Source organism: Dermatophagoides farinae, chromosome 4, assembly GCF_024713945.1.
Source record: "Dermatophagoides farinae isolate YC_2012a chromosome 4, ASM2471394v1, whole genome shotgun sequence".
NCBI lineage: Eukaryota > Metazoa > Arthropoda > Arachnida > Sarcoptiformes > Pyroglyphidae > Dermatophagoides > Dermatophagoides farinae.
The window spans coordinates 3,177,842-3,200,671 of record NC_134680.1 but is presented as its reverse complement, the minus strand read 5'-3'; the positions used below and the strand labels follow the sequence as shown (position 1 = coordinate 3,200,671).

At 31.8% G+C, this 22,830-nt stretch overlaps 8 protein-coding genes across 26 annotated transcripts; all 8 read right to left on the bottom strand.

Moving 5' to 3' along the window:
- Positions 1 to 13: 13 nt before the first annotated feature.
- On the bottom strand, positions 14 to 5,146 carry PolA1 (DNA polymerase alpha catalytic subunit). 2 transcript variants are annotated; one of them, XM_047052314.2, is made up of 5 exons: positions 5,027 to 5,146; positions 1,378 to 4,953; positions 560 to 1,320; positions 392 to 506; positions 14 to 326 (listed from the first exon to the last, which is right to left on the bottom strand). In XM_047052314.2, the coding sequence occupies exons 1-5, from the start codon at positions 5,049 to 5,051 to the stop codon at positions 145 to 147; spliced, it is 4,659 nt and encodes a 1,552-aa protein (XP_046908270.2). In that variant the 5' UTR covers positions 5,052 to 5,146; the 3' UTR covers positions 14 to 144. The 2 variants fall into 2 exon arrangements, with proteins under 2 accessions (XP_046908270.2, XP_075586095.1); XM_075729980.1 differs by having other exon boundaries at positions 560 to 4,953.
- Positions 5,147 to 5,167: 21 nt separating this feature from the next.
- Positions 5,168 to 6,331, bottom strand: LOC124490043 (uncharacterized). The gene is made up of 2 exons (XM_047052513.2): positions 5,432 to 6,331; positions 5,168 to 5,373 (listed from the first exon to the last, which is right to left on the bottom strand). The coding sequence occupies exons 1-2, from the start codon at positions 6,160 to 6,162 to the stop codon at positions 5,337 to 5,339; spliced, it is 768 nt and encodes a 255-aa protein (XP_046908469.1). The 5' UTR covers positions 6,163 to 6,331; the 3' UTR covers positions 5,168 to 5,336.
- Positions 6,332 to 6,458: 127 nt separating this feature from the next.
- On the bottom strand, positions 6,459 to 7,911 carry LOC124490004 (uncharacterized). Its single transcript, XM_047052466.2, has 2 exons — positions 7,834 to 7,911; positions 6,459 to 7,743 (listed from the first exon to the last, which is right to left on the bottom strand). Exon 2 carries the CDS (start codon positions 7,720 to 7,722, stop codon positions 6,484 to 6,486), a length of 1,239 nt encoding a protein of 412 aa, XP_046908422.1. The 5' UTR covers positions 7,723 to 7,743; positions 7,834 to 7,911; the 3' UTR covers positions 6,459 to 6,483.
- LOC124490042 (uncharacterized) lies at positions 7,899 to 9,332 on the bottom strand. Its single transcript, XM_047052512.2, has one exon. It carries the CDS (start codon positions 9,050 to 9,052, stop codon positions 8,264 to 8,266), a length of 789 nt encoding a protein of 262 aa, XP_046908468.1. The 5' UTR covers positions 9,053 to 9,332; the 3' UTR covers positions 7,899 to 8,263.
- A 795-nt stretch (positions 9,333 to 10,127) lies between these two features.
- Positions 10,128 to 13,026, bottom strand: LOC124489933 (uncharacterized). The gene is given in 3 exon segments (XM_047052360.2): positions 10,128 to 10,923; positions 10,925 to 11,198; positions 11,282 to 13,026. Coding segments are annotated over 3 exon segments (2,565 nt in total). The 5' UTR covers positions 12,922 to 13,026; the 3' UTR covers positions 10,128 to 10,272.
- Positions 13,027 to 13,091: 65 nt separating this feature from the next.
- LOC124500540 (mechanosensitive cation channel TMEM63B) lies at positions 13,092 to 16,446 on the bottom strand. Its single transcript, XM_047064625.2, has 5 exons — positions 16,250 to 16,446; positions 15,640 to 16,134; positions 15,401 to 15,569; positions 14,103 to 15,330; positions 13,092 to 14,020 (listed from the first exon to the last, which is right to left on the bottom strand). Exons 1-5 carry the CDS (start codon positions 16,424 to 16,426, stop codon positions 13,126 to 13,128), a joined length of 2,964 nt encoding a protein of 987 aa, XP_046920581.2. The 5' UTR covers positions 16,427 to 16,446; the 3' UTR covers positions 13,092 to 13,125.
- Positions 16,447 to 16,583: 137 nt separating this feature from the next.
- Positions 16,584 to 17,531, bottom strand: LOC124500539 (uncharacterized). Its single transcript, XM_047064624.2, has one exon. The coding sequence runs from the start codon at positions 17,529 to 17,531 to the stop codon at positions 16,584 to 16,586; it is 948 nt and encodes a 315-aa protein (XP_046920580.2).
- A 23-nt stretch (positions 17,532 to 17,554) lies between these two features.
- MCU (mitochondrial calcium uniporter) lies at positions 17,555 to 22,091 on the bottom strand. Of its 18 annotated transcripts, XM_075730531.1 has the most exons (7): positions 21,617 to 21,752; positions 21,140 to 21,202; positions 20,376 to 20,447; positions 19,767 to 20,239; positions 18,773 to 19,696; positions 18,177 to 18,406; positions 17,555 to 18,106 (listed from the first exon to the last, which is right to left on the bottom strand). In XM_075730531.1, exons 4-7 carry the CDS (start codon positions 20,061 to 20,063, stop codon positions 17,920 to 17,922), a joined length of 1,638 nt encoding a protein of 545 aa, XP_075586646.1. In that variant the 5' UTR covers positions 20,064 to 20,239; positions 20,376 to 20,447; positions 21,140 to 21,202; positions 21,617 to 21,752; the 3' UTR covers positions 17,555 to 17,919. The 18 variants fall into 18 exon arrangements, with proteins under 18 accessions (XP_075586646.1, XP_075586633.1, XP_075586636.1 ...); XM_075730518.1 differs by lacking the exon at positions 20,376 to 20,447 and adding an exon at positions 20,517 to 20,857 and having other exon boundaries at positions 18,650 to 19,696; positions 21,140 to 21,771; XM_075730521.1 differs by lacking the exon at positions 20,376 to 20,447 and adding an exon at positions 20,522 to 20,857 and having other exon boundaries at positions 18,650 to 19,696; positions 21,140 to 21,771.
- Positions 22,092 to 22,830: the final 739 nt, after the last annotated feature.

Below are 22,830 nucleotides of genomic sequence, written 5' to 3'. Positions count from 1 at the left end.
AGAGCGCGCGAAATTCAATAGAAAATAATGAAATAAGCTTTAATGAATAACAATAGACCTGATTAGAGAGAAAAAATACAAAGGCTACAATGACAATATGTGTGGTAAGCTATTATAAAGAATAATCAATATATATAATAGAGATCAAGATGAATGAATGGTCTTGTTAGAAGCAACAGATTTGTTGTTGGTATTATAACGAAATTTGTGAAACAAAAATCCCAAATCAAATTCATTGTATGAACTTTTATCCAGATAATATTGTACGGTACGTCGCAGACGATTAAATAGATCACCATATTCTTTTTTGAGTTTATTTCGACGAGCTATAATTAAAATGAAAAAATAAAAATTACATTAAGATCAACCAACATTGAGTAAGTTTACTCACAATTCCATTCATATTCATCCGGAAGTGAAAGCAGATTAAATCGTTGTATAGTGCGATCAAAATCAAATATACGATGAAAAAATGTAAGCTGTTCATAGAGGAAATGTTCAGAATCCTAAGAAAAAGAGAATTTTGTCAAAATTTTTTCAAAAAACTTTTATAACAAACCTTTGGCTGAAGATTTCCGTTACCACATCGTGGACAAACAATGTGTTTTTGTGTAGTCAAACCGGATAGGTAACGAGTCCGATGTGAACAGCCACGATCATCACAATGCATCCATCGTTGACCGAATCTTTGACTTACATGATAATCTATTTGTCGCCTTAATTCTAGATCGAAATAAAATTCAACGAATTTTGTATCAAATCTTCGATGACAATTTAAACAACCGGCCAATGTTAATTCAAATAGACTATCTGATTTATAATTTTTCAACACTTCTTTCAGATCTAATCCACGAATTTTTCGATCTGACCATAAACGGAATAGATCGCGAATTTCCAAAGATTTACCACAATTGTCAAAGGGACAACGAAGAAATAATGAATCATAGCAATCATATTTTTCATCACCACAAGCAACAGAAAAAGTTGGATCCATTTCTTTTCGCGATTGATGATCACCAGATACACCACGATCAACATGACGATGGTAATTAATACCAAGAAATTCGGCCAATATAACGGCATCAGTACCATCAAGTGGTTCACATATACGCGAAACGATTGGAAATACTTGTTGACTAAGGTAATAATCAATATCAATATGAAACGGAGTTTTCTCTTGATTCTCCTTCTTTGAATCTTCCTGCTTAACAAGTTTTTGTCGAACCTCATCCAAATGATATCCACGTTGTGTGGGCGAATTTTTCGTACCATCCACACAAATGATAAATGGGACCGTATCACCTGAGCCCAATTTTTTTCCTTTTCGTAACAAGAAAAAAATTTTGATCAAATAATTTAAGATCAAATTAGACTTACCTAAATTCAATTGATTATATCGAAGGGCAACCATAACATGTGTTAAATTTTTGCCTTGTTCACCATATTCTTCGGGTCGTTTGGCCAACGCTTTATTTATAACAAACAATTCCAATTCCAATTGTCCACTACGAATTTGTTCAGCCAATTGTTTTATATATTGATGAATTTGATCGGCAATCAATTCGGAATTTTGATCAGGTTTAAGAATATGATCCAAAACTGCTTCACCGGCCATTTTAGCTAATGATGACCAATCACGTCGAATAATATCTAGACCTTTGATTTCGCGTTCATATTGCAATTCTGATTGATTACTCGAACGTGGTGGAATGACCGTCAAAGCGGCATATTTTTTTTTCTTCAACAACAACATCGATCGAAACACGCCATCAATATCGATTTCAAGCCGCCGATATAGTTTATTAACTTCGGCTTGGATTTTACGTCCGATTTCACGAACTTCTTCATATTTGGTACAAGACGTCAATATCATTATAGAATCTGTATCACCATAGATAACTTCAAAACCCATTTTTTCGACCATTTCTTTTGTATGTAAAAGAATTTCACGGCCTTTTAGTGTTACCATTGAAGCCAAATGTTTAGCATAAAAACGTGAACGGCCATAACCCAAACAACCATACATTGAATTTGCTGTAATTTTCAATGCTTTTTGTTTAATGTCCAATTGTGACCGTTGATCGTTTGAAATGGCTGGATCGATTAATTGTCGTTTAACTTCACGTCTAGATTCGACTAATTTACGAATTTCGACCGGTAGTACACCTTCAACATCTTTTTCGATGGACGATTCCAAGTCAATTAAATTATCATCATTTTTCGAAAGACGACGGATTGTTGTGAAACAAATATTATATTCTTGTATAATCGATGGATAAAGTGAATTGAAATCCATCAATAGAATGAAACGATCATAAAAGCCTATTTTTGGTTCTAAAACCAAACCACCGGTATATGATGATTTTTTATTATCGGCCCATTTATCATCCGTTTCTGTTGTTTGTTTCGTCTCCTCTTGTTTAACTATTTGTTGTTGTTTGTTTTCTGATTTTGATGTTGTTCGATCTGCTTTATCCGGCACAATATAACCACGTTGATTAAATGCATGTAACAATAAATATTCATTACGTTCGGATCGGCCACCAAGCAATGTTCGTGATAGCAAATTTCCAGCAATATTAGTTATTTGCTTACAAAGTGGTAGGCAATTCAATTCATATGCAATGGACAATATGAGATCATTATCTTTCATAAGAAATTCGATTAAACGAATAAGACGAGTTGAATCTTCATAATATTGTGGCAATCGATGTGGTTCTATCTCAAAACGACCTTTTCGTAATAATTGACTTGACAATTCAGTAAGGTCATAACTTTTAGCACGTGTCAATAGTTCACGGCTCATTAATTTTACATCACATACCAAACGACCATGTAGAAGATGTTTATCTTTATTCGTTGATCGATTTGTTGCAGGTATACCTGAACATTTAAGCCGCCCTAATTTGGACCATTGTAATGGAATTTTATGATGACCAAATCTTTGCAATAGAATATCATAATCAAAGTTATAGATATCATGGCCAATTATTATATCAGGATCGATTTGTTGAAATTTAGCCATGAAATAAGTCAGCAATTCTCGTTCATTCATCATGATTTCAACTCTGGTTTTTCCATAGTCTTTTAGAGCCATTTTATGATTGAAATCAACAGGAAGATCTTTACCATTTCGGCCACCCAATTTGGTGATAATACAAAAATGATGATCAAATTTTTTCTGTTTTTGTGGTTGATTATTCTGTTCAAAATTGAATTGACGATTCACTAGACAACTAATGGCTACAATTTCGGTCGTTTTAGTTTCTACGTGGACAAATGTTTTGAAACAAAGACTAAGTAGAGTAAAATCAGGTGTTGCCGGTAGAGTGGTTCCTTCCAGAACCGATAACTGTTCTTTTGGTTTAGATATGGCCAATTCCAACTTACACCAGCTGACTGGTTGTTCGGTAATTTCAGGATTTTTTATCAACAACCATCCTGGACCCATTAGGTTTTTATCAAGAATAAAATTCTCAAGAATTGAAGCTTGCGTACCAAAAACATGTCGATACGTATTTCCTTGAGCAAATTTCGTCGGAAAAGGCGGATAAGAGGCAGGATATAGGATTTCCAAATATTCAGCTTCATCAGGAATCTGATCCAATTCGAATGCATATCTTTTGATTACTTTACGAGAACGGAATTGTCGCAATTTTAATTGTGGTGCAATTTGTTGTTCAAATTCTTCACGTACATCGTCCATTTGAACACGACGAGCTCGATCTTCACGAAAATGTTCCCGTGGTAAAATGAATATTCGTCGTTCAAGATTTTTTACTTGCAAACAACAACTAACATGTTGTTTGTGTGAAGAATCAGCATAAATTTTACCAAACAGAAAAATTCTATCTGAATGAGAATTCGGATCATGGAATGCATCGAACCAATAGAATTTCAATAACTTATTTTGATCCTGATCGAATTCGAATTGTATATCTTTTGGTAAGATGTAATGTGGTGTAGTTTTCGTCACAGTTGATGTTTCATTCGAATCAGCTACATCAACATTACTATTCGAAACGATCCATTCTTCTTCTGGAAATTTTTCCACTTTCAATTTCATTGAAATCTGATTTGAAGAATCGATATCATCAAAATCATCGCTATTATGATCAGGAAGCGTGAAATCCGAATCATTCAAGGAAAAATCGTCCAATGGTTCTTGTTTGATCGAAATCTTAATGTTTGCATCATCAATTGTTTGCTGTTGGTTTCTATAAATTTCATCTTTATCGATGATTTGATCGAAATCCAAATCCGTATTAATATTCGAACGACGTTTAAACGGTGGTAAAAACTGTTGTAAAGTAGATTGACCAATTTTCGATGATTCAAATGTTTTCCGTTTTTTTGCACTATTTGGTGTTCCGATGCCAGTTTGTTTACGCTGCAATTTCAGTGGTTGAAAACTGTTTCCAGCTACCAATGGAAATTTGGATGTCGATGTGATAGAATCGACCAGATTATCAATCTCAGTATTATCGATACGAACTTCATTCAAAGATTTTTTCACGGGTGCCAAAGAGACGGCCATAGGTGAGTGTTTAGGCTTCGTATTTTTCCATTTATTGAACATGTTTCGAATATCTCCTTTTTTATCTTCTTTACATTCTTTCGAACCATTTCCTTGTAATTTGTATTTATTTCGTATTTTTGTGCGATCACTATTATTACCAGATTCAGCATCATCCTCAAATGAATCATATTCATCATCGAATATTTCACGGCCATGTTCAGCATAACCACCCCCATCATCATCAACAATCCAATCATCACGTTGACGTTTTGAAACCAATTGGGCATATGATTCTTCATCCACCTCTTCATAGACACAGGCTTCTTCCAGATTAACTAGACGATTTTTTTGGCCAGAATTTTTCAACGAACGAAGTCGTTCCAATGCTTCTTGTTTTTTAGCTGCTTGACGGCTTAATGCTCGCTTTGATCGTCCTAGTGATGGATTTCATATATCAATCACACGTGAGTCGAATAAATTTCAACAATAAAATAAAATTATACTTACTAGTATCAGAATCCATAGCATCCATAGCAAATATATTAAGTCGATATGTTCACAATTTTCAACATCGAACAAAAATCAAAGAAAAAGCGCCAATATTACGTTGAGACTCGAAATAAAAAAAAAATGAACAATTTGATATTACCATTCATAAACAACGGGACATGGTGAATTTATTTTTTTATTTTTTAATTATTTTTTAAAAAATTCTAATTTTAAACAAATTTTTATTATTCATAAAAAATCAAAATTTCGATTTTTCACATAAAACTAGATAACCAGAATTCCGAGTGAGTAAAATGATATTTTGTCTTTAGGATGCCCGACCGATTCCCGTACGGATCAATTCGCTGAAATGATTAGGAATTTTGTTTGAAAATTTAAATAAAAAACATTCATTATGCATACCAAAATTCTTTCGAAATATCTTCGTTGTTATTAATACGTTTTCCATGGCCGTTAATTGATGATGATTGCCATTGATTAAGTCGCATCAATTGCTTCTTTTCAAGTTCATAAAGCAGAAATCGATATCGTAATGATGCTTGATTTAAATCTCGAGTAAACTGGAATGCTTGATTATAATCATGATCATGAGTGAGAACAATCTCTTCAATACGATCAACATAATCTAAAAATCGCTTGAATGCCATAATTCGTCGTGTTTCATTAGCCGAATTCCAAGATGATATACGTCCATTTCGACCTTGAAAACGTTGTTGTTTTTGCCGAGATATGGACGACAATTTTTCCCCGTTTTGAGCCATTGATTCTTTAAGATTTAAATCATTGGATTTCAACAACTTCCTACGTTTACGTTTTGGTTGATGTAATTCAGATTGGTCAGAGCTAGTTGGAAATATTACCGGGTATGTTTGATTATCCATAATTTCTGGTTTTTGTTCCACATCTTTTTGTATCATTTCAGGTAGAATATTTTGGCCATGGTTATCATCATGTTCAGACGATAAAGATTTCTTCAACAATGATTCATATTGAATTTTATTTTTGATGATACGCATCACTGTATTTGGATGCATTGAATATCGCTCTGCAAGAATGACGGCCGTATCACCATTTTGATGATCACGAAGTAATTTTAATTTAACATCCAAACGTATAGTTTTGGCACGTCCCATCTTTGAAATTGAGTTAATGACAATAACAACAACGAAAAACGACAGTGTTAATCGATTTCCTGGAACATTGGATTGTTTTCTGTTCGAATGGAATTTCCCAAAAACATTACCAGAATAGTTTGCTCAATTCAATGAAAAAATCATACTGTTTAGATTCGTATTCCCTTGCTATATAGAACTAATGTAACGGTGAAATTTTTTTCAAAAAAAAAAAATTTATTGCCAAATAATCAAATGATCAGAAAAAAAATGTCTAAATAAACATTGCACACGCCTAATCAAAATTCTCTAGATAAGAAAAAATTTGAAAACATTCTAATATTACGAATTCGAATCCAATGAAATAGATCTTTTCGATCGATGATTATCATTGGAATCGATACTACCGTTTTCATTACAATTATTATTCGATTTGTCTGAACGAAAAAGACGATCAACATAATTATTAGCAGTATTCAACATTGTTTCCGTAAATTCTAAAGCATATGAATTTAATGGTGATGATAGCCGTTTAGAAATGATACGGATATGTTTAAGATGATCGAAAATTTCATTAATCGAAATGACAAGTTCTTCATCCAATGAATGATAACCATTATTACTACCTGAATCAATCCATTCTGGTAGTGATATTAGATTCGAAACTATAGATTGTCTGTTGACCACTTCAGTTTGAGCTTTATTTTCAAACATAATCTCAGGATTCGAATTTGGAATCATCATAGAGAAATTAAGAGAAGAAGAATGAGGTCGCTGATCAATTGAATCATCAATGTTGGAATGATGATCAATGGTGCCACTAGCATTTGGTTGAATCGCTATTGAATCAGTATCTTCATCGTCATCATCTTCAATGATGTCAAATTCATCATCAATATGGTGATTACGATATTCATCAGAATTATGATTATTACTACCACTACCACCACCGGCGGTATCAGTGTTCAATGATGACATTGATAATTTCAAATCATTTCTTTTAGCAATACAACGGCTAACACTACGTGAAGAAACACCAAAACGTTCGGCAATTTTACGCATTGACCAGCCCACACCACCACCACCATTATCAATGCAGCCGGTAATTTGATCACGATTTTCCCATGCTTTAATTATCTTCAATTTCATTTCATATGGAATTTTTCGTATTCTTATCTGTTGTATTGAAGATTGGCTCTGTCGTTTTTGTTGTTGATCATCATCATTATCATTATCATCACTCGAACTTGCCGATTCTGATTTCAATAATTTAGTCAATCGTTTACGTTTCAATGAATGTTGATGATCGTTCGATGAATCATTTTTTCGTTGTATTATACGATGAATTCGTTTATCATGTTGTTGTTTATTGGATAAATTTAATCGATAATCCATACCATTATCATCATCTTGACTTTCAGTAATTTCAAATTCAAATCTTGAACGATTTCTTATAAAATATAAAACCGTTGAAATTGGCATCTGATATTCTTCAGCAATACGTTTTGTTGCTTTACCGTGATCATATTCATTCAATATGGATATTTTCTGTTTCAACGTATATTTCATCCGATGTGACATTGTTTTTGATCAGTTTATTAACTAATAAACTCAAAAAAAAATATCCATATGAATAAATTCTCTAATAACAATAACAACTGATATAGACGAAATGTTTTTTGGATTACTCACGCGCGTAAGCCGCATCAATTTTTTGTTGTTGTTGTTGTTCCTGGAACAATAACATAGCGCAATGCTTTAACATAAAAAAATATTGGTTTTTTTTTATTTAAGGAAAAAAGGATTAAAGTTTAATTATTATTATAATAATAAAAAGAAAAATCTTAATTTAAAACTTGTATTCAAATGTTAAATTCAATGTAATGTTTGTGTGTGTGTGTGTGTTAGTTGTTGTTGAAACAATTTGTTTATTTGATTATATGTTTAGGTAATGAATGGGTGTTTTTTCCTCATATTGTCAAAAATGGCATCATGACTATCGATATAAAGTGAACACAAAAAGTGGCGTTGATGTGTGTGTGTGTGTGTGCGTGTTTGTGTGTATTATATGAATCGGAAATAAGTTTTGTTCCAAAAAAAAGGAAAGTACAAAAAGTTTGATTCAATTTCGTGGTTTACGTGGTGGACGACCACGACGAGCTACAGCCGGCTCTTTGACTATTTCTTCTTCATCTTGGGCAACTACTTCAGCTTCCTGTTGTTGTTGCTTTTTTTTACCACGAAGTTTACGATTTTCAGTCTGTGTATCACCAGCAACAATTACATCAACGGCGCTATTTTTCGCTTCTTTTCGTAAACGTCTCAGACCTTTTGCGTTTGATGATTGTTGTTGTTGTTCCGGTTGTTCATTAACGGAAGTAGAAGCTGTTTCGGTTTCATCATGTTCAACAATAGCATTATTACGTTTAGGTCGTTTGTTCGATTTTTCTTGTAATTGTGGTTGTTGAGCCTCTTCAACTTTTTCATTCGATTCTTTTACAGCTTTTAACACTGCAGCCTTTTGTGTTTTACCAACAGCCATTTTTTGATTTTTACGTTTGGTAATTTTTACTTCTTTTTCATCATTTGCAGCCGTAGCTACATTTTCCGATAATGCATCATTACCACCATTAGTTTCATCATCGTCACCATTCATTGCATCATTACTGGCTTGTATCGGTTTTGGTGTTATTTGTTCCAACGGAACATTCATTGCATCATCATATTCACCAGTATTTAATTTTTGTAGAAAATTTACAGCCAAATTACGGTCAATAACTTCAGTGTTGCCAAATTTTTTCAACCATTTATCATGAAAATCTTGTACTTTCAATGATGGATCGGCACGCCAATTAATTTCGATAGCAATCAATTGTTTTCGTTTAAAATTGACAAAATTTGATTGAGACATGATTAATTTTTTGATGAAAAAGCAAAATAATGATTTTTTAATAATCTGGTTTTTTCAAAGTTTTGAAAAAAAAACAAAAAAAAATTAACAAACAATAAGAAACTTTCACTCGAAAAAAATGACTAGTATTACAAATGCAATCACTTTTCTACAATCACACAAACACACGTAAAACTGCATACACAAATCGAACAAATAAAGGCGCCACTTGGACCGTTTTATTTTATCCCATTCGCTGTGAGTGTATTCATTCATTAACAATGTAATTGCTTTAAAATTTAATTTAAGAATTCAATTTAGAAACACGAAAAAAAAGATTTTCTTTTTTTATTTTCAAATTTAATTTGTAAATGTAAAAAATGTTGTCGTATCCAAATCAATTTGTAATCGACGACGATGACCACTAATTATCGATGATGAGGATTGACCACCGCTACCAACCCCATTTGAACAAATAGGAAATGGATGACATATTCACCAATGAACGAGTTAATTTCTTTTCATTTGGTTCCTGTTGTTGTTGAATACAGTTTTCATTTCGTATGAATAGAATATTATCATTATCAACATTATCATTTGCATTTGTTCTATGGTTTTTCGTTATATCAAATTTGGATGCATTTTCTAACGTTATAACAGATGCTGGATGTTTCTGTTTTTGTTGTTGTTGGTCTTGTTGATTTGGATTCATATGATTAGCCTGAAATATAGCCGAACAAGTTTCATTCGAATTGATCAAATTGGTCACCGGATTTGGATAGGACACTTTACGAATCCGTTTCTCAACAGCTGGTGGTTGACAAATGAAACGATCGATAATTCTTTCACCATGAATCGATGATAAACGATTTATTGTACGTGAACTTTGTAATATAATATATGCTAGTTGATCAACACGATCACCGATTTCATCATTATTATCATCATCATTACAATCGCTACTTATGCGGCAACGATATCCCCCATAATATGGATTTGTTAGCTTATATTTCTGTGCCGTAGTCATTGATCTAGTGGTCATTTTTAGAATAGAGGCAAACAAAAAACAATTCAATTTCAAAACTCAGAATACAAATTTTTTTTCTCTTTCAAATATTTCTTTATTCAACATGAATGGAAAAAACAAAGTTTTTATACCAAAAAAAAAATATGTACATTAGATAATTAAATTATTAAAAAATCATTGATTTTATATATGTTGTTTATGTTTTCATTTCATTTTAACATGAATAAAGTTTTTCCACAAGAAAATCACCCAATTTTGTTTGAATCAAATTCATTGATGATTGTAATGATTGAAATTTAATTCTTAGATCAATCTTGATATCTTGAAGATTTTGTTCTTGTTTCAATTGATTCATAAATTGTTCCAAATAGTAACGAAATCGTCCAATGATTTTTAAATCATCAATAAGCATATCTAATTCCAATTCGGATGGATTTCGTCGAAATATTCGTTGATATTCATGCGATAATCGTAGACAAAGACTTTGTTTGACAAAACATTTGTCATAATCAGCTTGTTGATCAATAAAAATATCATCGAAATTGAATTGATGAATACGAATTGTTTGAAGATAACAATCGAATAAGATTGTTATCATATCACAATAATAGGATAATAATTGATCAAGATCCATTTGGAAATTTCGAGATAATTCCTCAAACAATGGCAGATGATTAGACATTTTTTTCGATTCGATTTTCGAAATAAATTCACTTAAATTTTCATTCATTTCATTGTCATTCGATTGTTGGTCGATGATACAGTTGATCATTGTTTCGGGTGAATAACCATCTTTTGATTCAATGTATAGCAGATGACGGCCACCATTTTCCAATAATAATCGAATCGATTCTCTATTACCGCTGAATTATGGCATAATGTAAGGCTGTATAGCCATTTTCTTTCGCTACAGCTATCTCATAATTTAATGGATTATTCGAACGATTACTTATATCAATTAATGTTTGGAGACATTTGTAATGTTTATAACGGATACAATCAATCATTGGTGTATGGCCATTACGATCCTGTTGATTTGGTTGTGTTTGATCGAAAAATTTTTCAATAGCATCCGTATCATTCTGCCGACAAGCCATGTGTAAGGCATTACCGCCATAGCTAGTTTTACGTGTTAGATACCTTAGATTTTTAAGCATAATAAAGAAATTTAAAATTTTTTTTAAAGTTTTACAACCCATACATATACACACAAAGCTACTTACATTTGATATGATAGCTGATTATCACCCGCATCATTTTCATCGTGATCAATGAATGATGATTTTATTACATCTTTAAATCGTTCAATTTTTTCTCGGATTTCATCCTGATATGAACCAATTCGTTTACGTTGCATCATTCTAAAATGTGTGACTCGAAATTCATCTAGATCGCCGGTTAGAAATGCAGTTACAAGTAGCCGTAATGTGATACGTGTCTTTCGAAGTCGATTACCATTATTCTGACCGAGTATCATTGGCAGCGTATGCTTGAGATCGGCAAACAAATGGTTCATTATTTGCAGTATAAATTGAACATTAAACCATGGTAGCGACCGGAATTCTTTGGACAAAAATCGTAAGATAGTAAAATCTTCATTCAATTTGCATCGTTCGATTTGACACCAAAGATCGGCAGCAACAAGATTACGGTTAGATGTTACAGATAAATATGGTCGTACATTACCCGAACCCATACGCAATGATTCGGCTATTATGAACAACATTTTATTGATTGATTGAATGAAAGTATTCGATTGTCGTAACTGATCGATCGATGTTTGAATTGATGTATTGATTTTAGCAAATGTTCGAAAGGATTTAGCCACTAGGAATAGGAAATATCTAACTATGCTGGACATGTATTCCGGATATTTATTATTTGACCATAACATTCGAACCAATAACGGACGATCTTGGCCTTGGATATCGTTATGAAAATCAAAAGAAGCATGTAAGAATCTTTCAAAATCAATGGCCAAAAATTCGATGATAATTTTAAATAATCGTACAGAAACATTGATAGCATTTAATCTTTGATTTCTGTAATTTTTCTTAGCTTTTTTCTCAGTCTTTACTGTTGTTATTAATTGATGTTGAACGCTGCCAAAACAATCGTTAATGAATTCAATTAAATCAAATAGATAGCTATGATCATTATTGGAAATGACTGTTGAAATGTTAACTCTTGAATCTGATTTAAACAAATTGAGTAAATTCATTCTTGTCCAATTCATTCGTGAACGATCAAGTTTATCGAATACTTGTTCAACAACATGACAATATTGATGAGCGATTTCAGTGCTAGAATCTAAACTTTCATCGAATGATAGTTTTGAATATAAATTAAGAAAATCGCAAAGAAAATCGACAATTTTGGGCTGTGGATGTCGCAAATAATCCAATGATGAACCGACCGTATTGATCAATAGTTCATGCTTGTTTCGAATGTTTTGTATTGAAATGAAAAATAATTCATTGATTTTATCCAAATCGACATCATTATAAAAATGGTCAATAATGATATTCGAAACTAATGATGATGGTGGTGATAAATTCAGATAGGTAAATTGACCCAATTGTAGCGAGTTTTGTGTTAGCTGTGAAAAAGATATTTGACTTTGAAAAGATTGATTACCGAATGAAATATCGGACATGTCAAACGATTGGCTTCGATTTAAAGATGAAAAGTCATTGTTTTCAAACTTCATTTCGTCATCATCATCATCATCATCGCTTGTATCAATATGTTTCAAATGAATTATTTTTCGTTTTAAGGGTGATTTTAATTTCTGCAATCGACTACTTCTACGAGGTTGTTCCAATGACGCTGATACCATATTCGATGAATTTGTAACATCCATTTTTGTGTAATGAATGTACAATATAAATCAAAATATTATGAATAAAATTGATGGCACAATTTCAAATTGAAAACAATGGTTCAACATCAAATGAATGAGATGAGAGAGGACAACGCACGCACACACAAACACACGGTGGTTACCATTCATTAACAACGTATGGAAAAAAATTCGAATTAAAAAATTTTTCTTTTTATTCAATTATCATTCCTTAGATTTTAAGGGCTTAGAAGATGATGAAGAGAAAGAAGAAAAAAATTTATTCCGAAGTAAATTGACAAACACTGGCCATGTATAAGAACAGATACAAATTTCATCTTTTGAATGTTGTTTCTGATGTAATGATTTCGATTTCGATGATAATGATAATGTTGATGTTCGTTGTTGTTGTTGTTGTTGTTGTCGAGAGATTTCAATAGCTGTTTGTTGTTCACCAAGTTCACGTTTCGGTTGACGACGTCTATCGAGAAAACCTGGACAGAAACATCGTATCAATGAAAATATTAATGCACAGATGAATACGAATAGTATATAACGTGATACAAGTGAATATTCTGTTTTGATCAACATCACCGAGAATAGCTGTAAAATCATCAACACCAGACCAATATGTACATAATTTATGGCCGTTAAATGAATTTGTGAATTAATTTTTGTCGGAACATAAACATGATAAATGTTGTAACGATCAACCAAATGTTTTCCGGTCATGTATGCTAGGCCACAAGGAACGATCAATGGTGATGCAAAACTAAATATAATGGTCATTGTAAATATGAGTAGAAATTGTGAATAGAAAACGCCTAATGGAAATTCTTGTGAAACCATCATACGAGCCGTTTTATATTCGGCAGGTGAACGTATGAATACCAAATAGTAGAACATATAGATATAAGCATCTGTTATACGTAACAATTCAATAAGATTGCCCAATATGGCTGCATGAATTATGTAGATCAGAAAGAATGCTCCATTATCAACAGGGAATAGACATTGCCAATGAAATGATTTTGATGATGAATGTGATTGTTCTATCTCTGGTACATTACTTATGATCGTTGTATTCACACCAAAAATACTGTCCAACATGGCGTTCATCCTATGTGTAGTGTTTTTGAAAAAAATATGAAATTGTTAAATCAGTTGTTCAAAGCAAAAAAAAAATTAGAAAATATTTTTACGTTAAAAATCCTGCCGAAGGTAATATGATGATTGTAAGGACCATAAATGAATAAAGATGTGTCATGATGGCATAATTCAGACCAGAAATGGTTTGATATGGTATCATTTCAAGAACATGTTGTACGATAGTTGGCATCGATGATACCAACATGACCATGAGCATTGGATTTAAATAGTCGACTAAAAGTGATATTGGTCCTAGGATATTCTGATCATGTAAATGCTTTAAAGCATAAAGATCCAATAATTTAAATACATAAGTTGGTGTCGAAAGGAAAAAAAATATTATGAATAAGATGAATGTACAAAGACATTTCCATGCCCATTTTCGTTTCGTTTCAACGCCAAGATTTCTCCAATTGATATCATCCGGTCTGGGTGCCGGATAATGACATCGGTCATGAATGAGTCGAGTCAGATCCGTTTCAATGTGATCCATTAGATTTGGACTACCTATTCGACGTTTGGACATATTTGAACGGCGTTTGATGCGTTTATAGACGCTCGATGCAATCTGTTCGGATTCAAATTCGACAAAAATACCACGTATAGATTGATTTTGGAGTTTCGTTAGATTTTGTAGTTCGTAATTAATTTCTCGTCGAAAATTGGCTAATTCTTTGCTATAGAATTCTTTTGGTGAATCAGTTGAAACGGACATGCAGCAACAAATTTGTCCATAGGGACATATTTGAATTTTATTCTGAGTTACATTACTCACTGTACTTTGTAACCATTGCAATGCAAGCCATGAACGATGATATTTTTGCTGTAGATCATTCAAGCGACGATTATCCATTATAAGTTGAATACCATTAAGTTTCGCAAATGGGTATGAATGATTCAAATTTGATCGTAATCGTTCTAATATATCGAATTTATTCGGTTGATGATGAGATGATTCTGGTTCATCGGATATTTTGGATAGGGCAAAAACAGATTGATTATTCAACGGAATTTTTTCAGATTGTCGCAGCGAAGATAACTGATTTAATGATGGTCGTATTAGAAGAATTTTCTGCTGTTGATCTTCATCAAATGCGAAAGCTTCTTTCACGTCATTTTGATCCAAACTTAATTGACATGGTAGCCGTAATTCTTGCGCAAAACGATTCATCAAAAATAATGCGATTAAAACGACAATAACCGATAGATTTGCATGAAACCAACAAAGCCATGAACCATGTGGTAGATTATTCATCGATGTACAAGCAAATCCATTACAATCTGTGGAAAAAAATTATGCCATTAATCGCAAATTAATAATTATGATGATGATGATGTGATTAAAACTCACTTGAATTACTGTAAATATTTACAGGAAGTATCACAAAAATCGAAATTATAGTCATAATTCCCAAAAGACAGATTAGATATTTTTGAAATAATAGATATTGATAAGCATCGATGCCACGTTCTTGTCGGATTCGTTCATCAGAAATGCCCATTGTCCAGAAATCATCACACTTTAAGTTAGAAAAAAAAGTGAAAACAATCAAAAACCATACAAATATCAGAAAGCTAAAAATAGATTACCATTTTTCGCCATATAGAATTTTGTCGTAAAATTTTCGAACAAAGTGATGATTCATTCGTTGTCATATCGGTTGTTTCGGAATCGAATGGAATCGACGTCGATTCATCACGATTCTTCCCAGTGAATCCATTCGTACAATCATTATCCGATCTATCACGTCTTGGACATTTTTCCGGTTCAAAATGTTTAGGTAGAAAAGCTGCAGTCGTAATGATGTTATTTGATTCCGAATTTTTAGATACATTTTGATCAGAATCATCATCATCATCTTTATCATCATTATCTAATTGTTGTAGATAAGTTTCTATTAGTTTTAATGTGTCCGAATTGATGATCAAATCGTTCGTATTATCCATATCATCATTGGTAACATCTTTTAGATTAAACAAATTATTTTTACCAAAATAATTTATCCATGAAAAACTGGAATATTCTTGATGCCAACCAAATGAACGTATTAATCGTGGAAGATAATAATACGGTATGAATAATATCTGATGATGAGAAAGAATTTGTATGGAAAAAAATGAAAATTAATATTCTGAGAAAAAGGGATGAGCGGCAGCTGGTTGAAACAGAAAAACAAAACACACACACACACACACATACCAGCGCAAAAATCAAATCTATTATTATAGATTCGGGTATCGTTTCCCAGCCATCATCAATTTTAAGCATCGTTTGATTAGTACTGGCCAATGCATTACAAGTATAATTGGAATCAAAATTGATATTCATGAATAGAAGATTAATATGATGATGTGATGATTTGGTTGAATGGGTCATTTTTTCTTGGTTGCTAAACGTTAGTTTTTTTTTGATAAATAAAACAAGTAGAATCGAATAGCGAGAATTTTTTTTGAGCAACGCTTTTTAAACAGAATTTATTTGGAAATTAAATTATTTTTAATTTTTTAAAATTAAATTTTGTAACAATTTTCAATTATTTTTTCTTAATATGAGCTAACGACTGTATATTATTGCCGAATGTTCGGCGTTCAGGCCACCTGTATGATTGCTTCGATAGTCTAGAAGCTGCATATGGATTCATTTTATCACGAAACACTGCAGTCATTGCTGAGTAAATGGATGGTGATGTCTTTCGATATAATCGATCGTGAATGGAATTTGATTTCAGATCTACACTTAGATTAGGCATATGCGATGTTAATGATGGTAACCTTGAAATTCCTGATTTTGTTCCTGTCTTCATGGGATAGAGCTTATTTGTTGATGATGATGATCTTGATATATTCAAGGCTCGATTCATTGGTATCGAATTCGATGAAGATGTTTGTAACAATGATGTTTCGAAAATGTTCGGTTGATGATGATGATTCTGATTGGTAGGATGATGATGATGATGACGGGTCTTCAATGCCTGCGATTCTTCATGATTCTGGTAATAATTATTGCTCACCTGGCTAAACTGTTGTTGTTTTTGCCGTTTTTGGTAGCAAACATTGATGGTATTTTGTAATTCTATCGATCGTTTTATTCGTTCGTCTTCGATTGCTTTCAATTGACCAATACTTTGTCCACCATTATTCCATTGTCGACTAAATTCCATAAATTGTTGACGAAGATATTGTTCAAACGATTTGAGTTGCGTTTGTTGAAATTGAACAATTTGTTTATGTTGACAATGTTCATTTACGTTTGGTGTGAAAATTGCCCGAACATTTGGAATTAATTGATCGGAAATTAGTTCTTTTTGGCAATTTGATCGTGAACATTTGGTACAGGCGATATTTTGTAATAATTGCTGTTGGTGACAATCATTACATAAAATTCGTGCACATGCACTTACATAATAGGATAAGTTTTGATTATCCGGTTCCAATTTTGATCGATAACAAACGGAACAATAAATTAATGCCGGATCAATCATTCTAAGTTTTCAAATTTACAAAATTTTTGCTAATCAAACACTTTAATTATTATAAATATAATAATAATAAAAAAAACATCCGAAACGTTCGAATTCCTGTTTGAATGACGGACGACTAATATCGATACATTTGAATCGATTAAATGAGAGAAAAGTTTTGTCCATAATATACACTTTATATTTTGAAATTTCAAAAAAAAAGACAATGAGGCAACAATTTAACACAATTCAATAAACCCAAACAGACACACACATACATAAAGATAACAATAACAAAAAAAAATAACAATTAGTTTTATAATCAAAGCAAAAAAAAGGAAAAAAAAACAATGGTCCCCATCATTAATATTAGTTAAAGATAGTAAGGTCGAATTTTAGGCTTTTCAGCTCAGAATCTGGCACGTAGTTTTCCAATACGCTTCTCCAATTGTTTAATCTCTTCTTTCAATTGTTTATATTGCTTAACATCAAATTGACGACTTTTAGCCAATTTCCAGAATTTCGATGCTATCATACGTTTTTCTACACCTGGTACAACATATTCTTCCGATGTTATTATATAATATGCAAATGATCTATTATTTGGGAAATAAAATTATTATGATAATAGTATTGTTATATATGATTCTTTTGAAAAAAAATTACCCAACCATAGTCGTATAGGTCATTATCCATGTAACCGGTTCCATTATATCCCAGGAATATTCAAAATAAGTTAATCGTCCAACGAAACCAAGTTGAGCACTAAGTAAAAATAGGCCACCAAATTTAAAACGTCGTCGTGATTCTTTTCTTGCTGAATCGATAAGTTCGGTAAATTCTTGTTGTAATGGTTGAAAACGTTCCAAAAGTGATTGATGTTCTTGCTGTAAGAACTGAAATAATATTAAGACATAAGAAAAAAATTAAAATTTGAATACTTGAAAAAATCAATAGTGACAAATGGAAATTAACATGAAAATTTCATACAAATGAATCAGATGAAGTAGTAAAAAAAAGCCAAAAATAGTATAGATCAACATATATAGATAGATAGAGGACGACAATTACAATAATTAGTTTTTTTCAAAAAGGTTTAGGTTTAGGTTCTGTGCAAAGGAACAAACTGGGGCGTGTACCTGAAATATAAATTTTCTAACCATAGTTTTTTTTCGACCATTTTCAAATCGCGAAAATGAGATCGATGATGGAGATCGATAATAATAATTATAATTGGAATAAAATTGTAACAATACACGTACCACCAATTCATTTTGTTCAAAAAGATTTGGATCAATGGTTTTAGATTTGAATAACATTGTCTGTGCATCCAATGGATTATGATGATGCCATTGTTCGAGATCGATTTTTAATTTCTGTGTTTTATCTATTAGCTTGAAATGAATCTTTAATGGTCGTTCAACATGTGGCCGATATCCATCTGGGCCGGTTGCTTGTATTGTGCCGGTACCAGTACCAAGAAAGTAGATTTCATCTAGATCACAGCCAAGTAATGCATAACCGAATGGCATTAGACGAGCTAATCGATATCTATGTTTAGCCGAAGATGATGCTGATGATCGAAATGTAGTTTGATTTTGATGATGACTAGATTCAGAATTAAAAGTGTTGGATTCAGTGTCGGTACTACTACTACTGCTTGTATTTTCGCTACTAGTACTAGTATCATCCATTTCATTATCCAAATGTTCGGCAACCATTTCAATACGGCCAAATTTTATATGATCAAATCGAAGTGGAAATGATTGACCACTATTACATTGTGTATCGAATTCAATGAGCAATTGATCAAGAAAATCATTATGTTCATCAACGAATGGAATAGTTGTTTGTGAACCAATATTCATACAATGTATAGCCGTTGCATGTGAAGCGGACACAAGTTCTTCCTGTAACATTTTTAATACTAATTCTATTGGTGACCAAAAATGAAATAAACATTCACGTGATGCGAAACGAACGGAAAAATAGCCATTTGAAAATGAGATAGATAATCGTATCGTAATGGTCAATGGTGGATTGGATGAAGAATGAGTACAGGATACTAAATCGTTTTCCGTTTTCGATGATGATAAAGTACTGTGGCCACGTACTAAATGATAATGTCGACGGAAATCAATGATTGAACACAGGTAGCTATTATTATTATTCATTAATGTTCGAATCTATTTTGACAAAAACGGAAACAGAATTGAATTAAGTGGTAAAATATTCTGTTCGAATGTTCATATTTACCGAACGTATATCAAATACGGTTGTCGTTGGTTTAAATTTCAAAGTATCACTAGAATAATTATAATTGTTTAAGAATGTCTGATGCGGTATGGAAAATTTTATAAATTGACTAGTTGAGCAATGTGAATTGGAAAATAATATTTGGTCATCACCATGATAATTGGATGGCCATTTTCTAAATTGGTTTTGATATTTTGATAACATTGATGATGATGATGATGATGATGATGACCAGATAATATTATCAATATTTCTAATGATAATATAACCTATATAACGATGATTTAATAGATTCATAATTAAAATTGAATTTTGTTGATTTTTTCTTTGTTGTGTTTCATCTCAAAAACGTTGATCATCTGGTCACATATGGCTTGTGTATGTGTGTATAAAACACACAGATTTCACTAATAATATCCGGTTCGATTTTCGTTGTTGTTATTTGTTTTAACATGATTCGACATGATGATATGCTAATTAGAAAAAAAGTAAATAAAAAAAAAATGAAAAGGAAAAGCAAGACACAAAAAAATCAATATAAAGAATTTCTGAAATTTAAAAAAAATGAATTATTTGAAAAAGCATTTAATGCAACAACCTTTTACATACAATCAAAGGAAAAACAAACAAACAGAACAAGACAGACGGAGACAACTCATCATCATCAACATTCGATAATGTCTAAAAAACATGATTGATAATGATGATGATGATGGAATGAAAACAACAAAACAAACAGAAAATATTTACTTTACTTTGGTGTGGTATATAATATAAAAATACTTGATTCAGTACTGGTTGTAGAATTAATCAGCAAAATTTTCTTCCATTCATAAGTAGTTCTTGATTAGAATTCAGTTTACCTGGTGCCCGGATCACTCTCTCTCGCTCTTTCTCTTTCTTTCTGTGTGTGTGTTTGCGTGTATCTCGTCTATTTATCCAGAAATGATTTACAGATTCATAATGGAACCAAAAAAAAATCAAATGATAGGATTCAACGAAGCATTGAAAATGGATTTTTTTCTACGAAAATTTCCATGGATGATGATGATGATGCTTCAGCATCAATGATGATTGTTTGTCTGCTAGTTCTGTTGAAGAAAAAAAAACAGCGATGAGTTTTGTCATTCCCAGTAGTAGTGTGTTTGAACAAACATCATCGTCATCATCAAAATTCCAAGAACGAAAAATTTTTTTCTCGAAACAAGGAGACTATTTGCAAGCATTACAAAAAAAAATGAAGGTTCTATTGAATAATGTATGGTATATTTTATGTTGGAACACACACACACTGACATTCTTGGATACCCCATTCATTCAAGCAAGCGAAAAAAGAATTGACAAACCAAAAAAAAAACAGAAGGCCTGCTTACCAAATTGTATTCATACAAAAACAAAACAAGACACTAGGAACCAGAAATAAAAAGTTGGAATCACTGGAAAACAAAACAAATTAAATGAGAATTTTATGTGAAAGTTGTATAATCGAAACAGAATATTTGAATGTAGAAGGCTTTTTTTGTGTATGTGTTTTCCTTTTTTGGTTTTCTATTAAAAAGAGAGCTAGGAAAAAAATTTGGATCATCACAGAATAGAATAATAATAGTTGGGCGGGAGGGTAAAACGAAAACTTTTTTTATTAATAGAATTTAAATTTCGAAGAGAAAAACTACTATATATAATTGAATGTTATGTTATGTGTATGAGAATTTTCTCATAAACCAACTGTAAACAAACAAAAAAAACCAACAACAACACAGACAAAGACATCGATGACGACCCGTTTATAATAATGTGTTTCTGTGGTTGAATATCATTCATTCATCGAAATAAAATAAAAAATAATTTACAAGGATTGGCGCGCGCGTCTTCGACGTGATATGATGATTTGGATTGTGTCTTCATTGTCAGTTGTGTCGGATTTTTCTTTTAATTTAAACATCATTATCATTATTGCACTTTTAAAATATATCATTTATATTACATTTACATTGAATAACCACAAAAGAAAAAAATTGATCATATCAATGATAACAAAAAAAAACATGTATAACATTCGATCATCATCATTTATATACAGTCATACATACTTTGATGAATAAAAAAAAACCACCGGTGAAATAATTTTGAAAATGATGCCTAAATTCTTTGATGTTAGATTCATCGAAAAAATTATTACATATCATTTAGATTGAACAAAATAAAAAAAAATGTCGACAATTTCAAATGTGTGATGGATTAGAATCAAATAAATTTTGGAGTTTCATTTTTGTAAGAAAAACATTCATATTCAAGTGTGTGTTTGGTGTTGAGTGATAACTGTATAATATATACAGTGTATATTATCAAAAATGTTTCCATGGCGTGTGTGTGTGTATATTGTGTTAATATATTTTTTTTCATTTTACAAGATTCAAGGATTCGAATAGGCGCCACAATTTATATGTGTTTACAACGGGATATATTCTTTCATTCTATCGATGTATGCTCCTACTACTTTTTAAATTCAAGTAGTTGCATAAATCCAATGTGCATCTCATGGTGTGGGTGTGTGAAAAAATGATGATAGCAGCATAATTAACAGTTACAGTTACAGTTACAGTGGATTAACGCATCAATCGTTTTAGACGATTTTGTCTCCATCTATAGTGAGGATAATGAATTTGATGAGAATTGATTCACAGAATAAAAAAAAACTATAGGTTCCAAATAAGTGTCTTTTTTTCTATCCATTGGAATTTTTTTTTTTGGTTGTAACATAATTGTCCTTGTGTTTATGGAATTGGATTTGGTTTTTTTTTAATATATAGTAATGATTCTCTCTTTCGTCCACATCTTTACCAAACAACATCCAATGATGATGATACCCGAATGTGATATTCGGAGCAAACTCCCGAGTATTATGTCTACTGTTCCAAGAAACGAACTTAACCGATGTTCCATACACACACACACACACACATACACAGAGATTGATTCTATAGTAAACGAAAAAAAAATTGTTCCAGTTAACCAAACTAAAGAACCTCATCATCAACATCATCATTTGTCTTCAATATCTCCT

What these genes read in the sequence shown, in the direction of transcription:
- LOC124490043 (XM_047052513.2), bottom strand. Translation starts at nt 6,162, where the DNA reads ATGGGACGTGCCAAAACTATACGTTTGGATGTTAAATTAAAATTACTT. An exon ending in GATATTTCGAAAGAATTTTG is followed by an intron (nt 5,374 to 5,431) that starts GTATGCATAATG and finishes TAATCATTTCAG; the next exon opens with CGAATTGATCCGTACGGGAA.
- LOC124500539 (XM_047064624.2), bottom strand. Translation starts at nt 17,531, where the DNA reads ATGATTGATCCGGCATTAATTTATTGTTCCGTTTGTTATCGATCAAAA.
- MCU (XM_047052405.2), bottom strand. Translation starts at nt 20,063, where the DNA reads ATGAATCTATTAAATCATCGTTATATAGGTTATATTATCATTAGAAAT. An exon ending in CCGTATTTGATATACGTTCG is followed by an intron (nt 19,697 to 19,766) that starts GTAAATATGAAC and finishes TTGTCAAAATAG; the next exon opens with ATTCGAACATTAATGAATAA. An exon ending in ACCTATACGACTATGGTTGG is followed by an intron (nt 18,107 to 18,176) that starts GTAATTTTTTTT and finishes CCCAAATAATAG; the next exon opens with ATCATTTGCATATTATATAA.
- LOC124500540 (XM_047064625.2), bottom strand. Translation starts at nt 16,426, where the DNA reads ATGACCCATTCAACCAAATCATCACATCATCATATTAATCTTCTATTC. An exon ending in ATTCTATATGGCGAAAAATG is followed by an intron (nt 15,570 to 15,639) that starts GTAATCTATTTT and finishes TCTAACTTAAAG; the next exon opens with TGTGATGATTTCTGGACAAT. An exon ending in AAATATTTACAGTAATTCAA is followed by an intron (nt 15,331 to 15,400) that starts GTGAGTTTTAAT and finishes TTTTTTCCACAG; the next exon opens with ATTGTAATGGATTTGCTTGT.
- PolA1 (XM_075729980.1), bottom strand. Translation starts at nt 5,051, where the DNA reads ATGGATGCTATGGATTCTGATACTA. An exon ending in TGCTATGGATTCTGATACTA is followed by an intron (nt 4,954 to 5,026) that starts GTAAGTATAATT and finishes ATCCATCACTAG; the next exon opens with GACGATCAAAGCGAGCATTA. An exon ending in GGATGAATATGAATGGAATT is followed by an intron (nt 327 to 391) that starts GTGAGTAAACTT and finishes TTTTAATTATAG; the next exon opens with CTCGTCGAAATAAACTCAAA.
- LOC124490042 (XM_047052512.2), bottom strand. Translation starts at nt 9,052, where the DNA reads ATGTCTCAATCAAATTTTGTCAATTTTAAACGAAAACAATTGATTGCT.
- LOC124490004 (XM_047052466.2), bottom strand. Translation starts at nt 7,722, where the DNA reads ATGTCACATCGGATGAAATATACGTTGAAACAGAAAATATCCATATTG.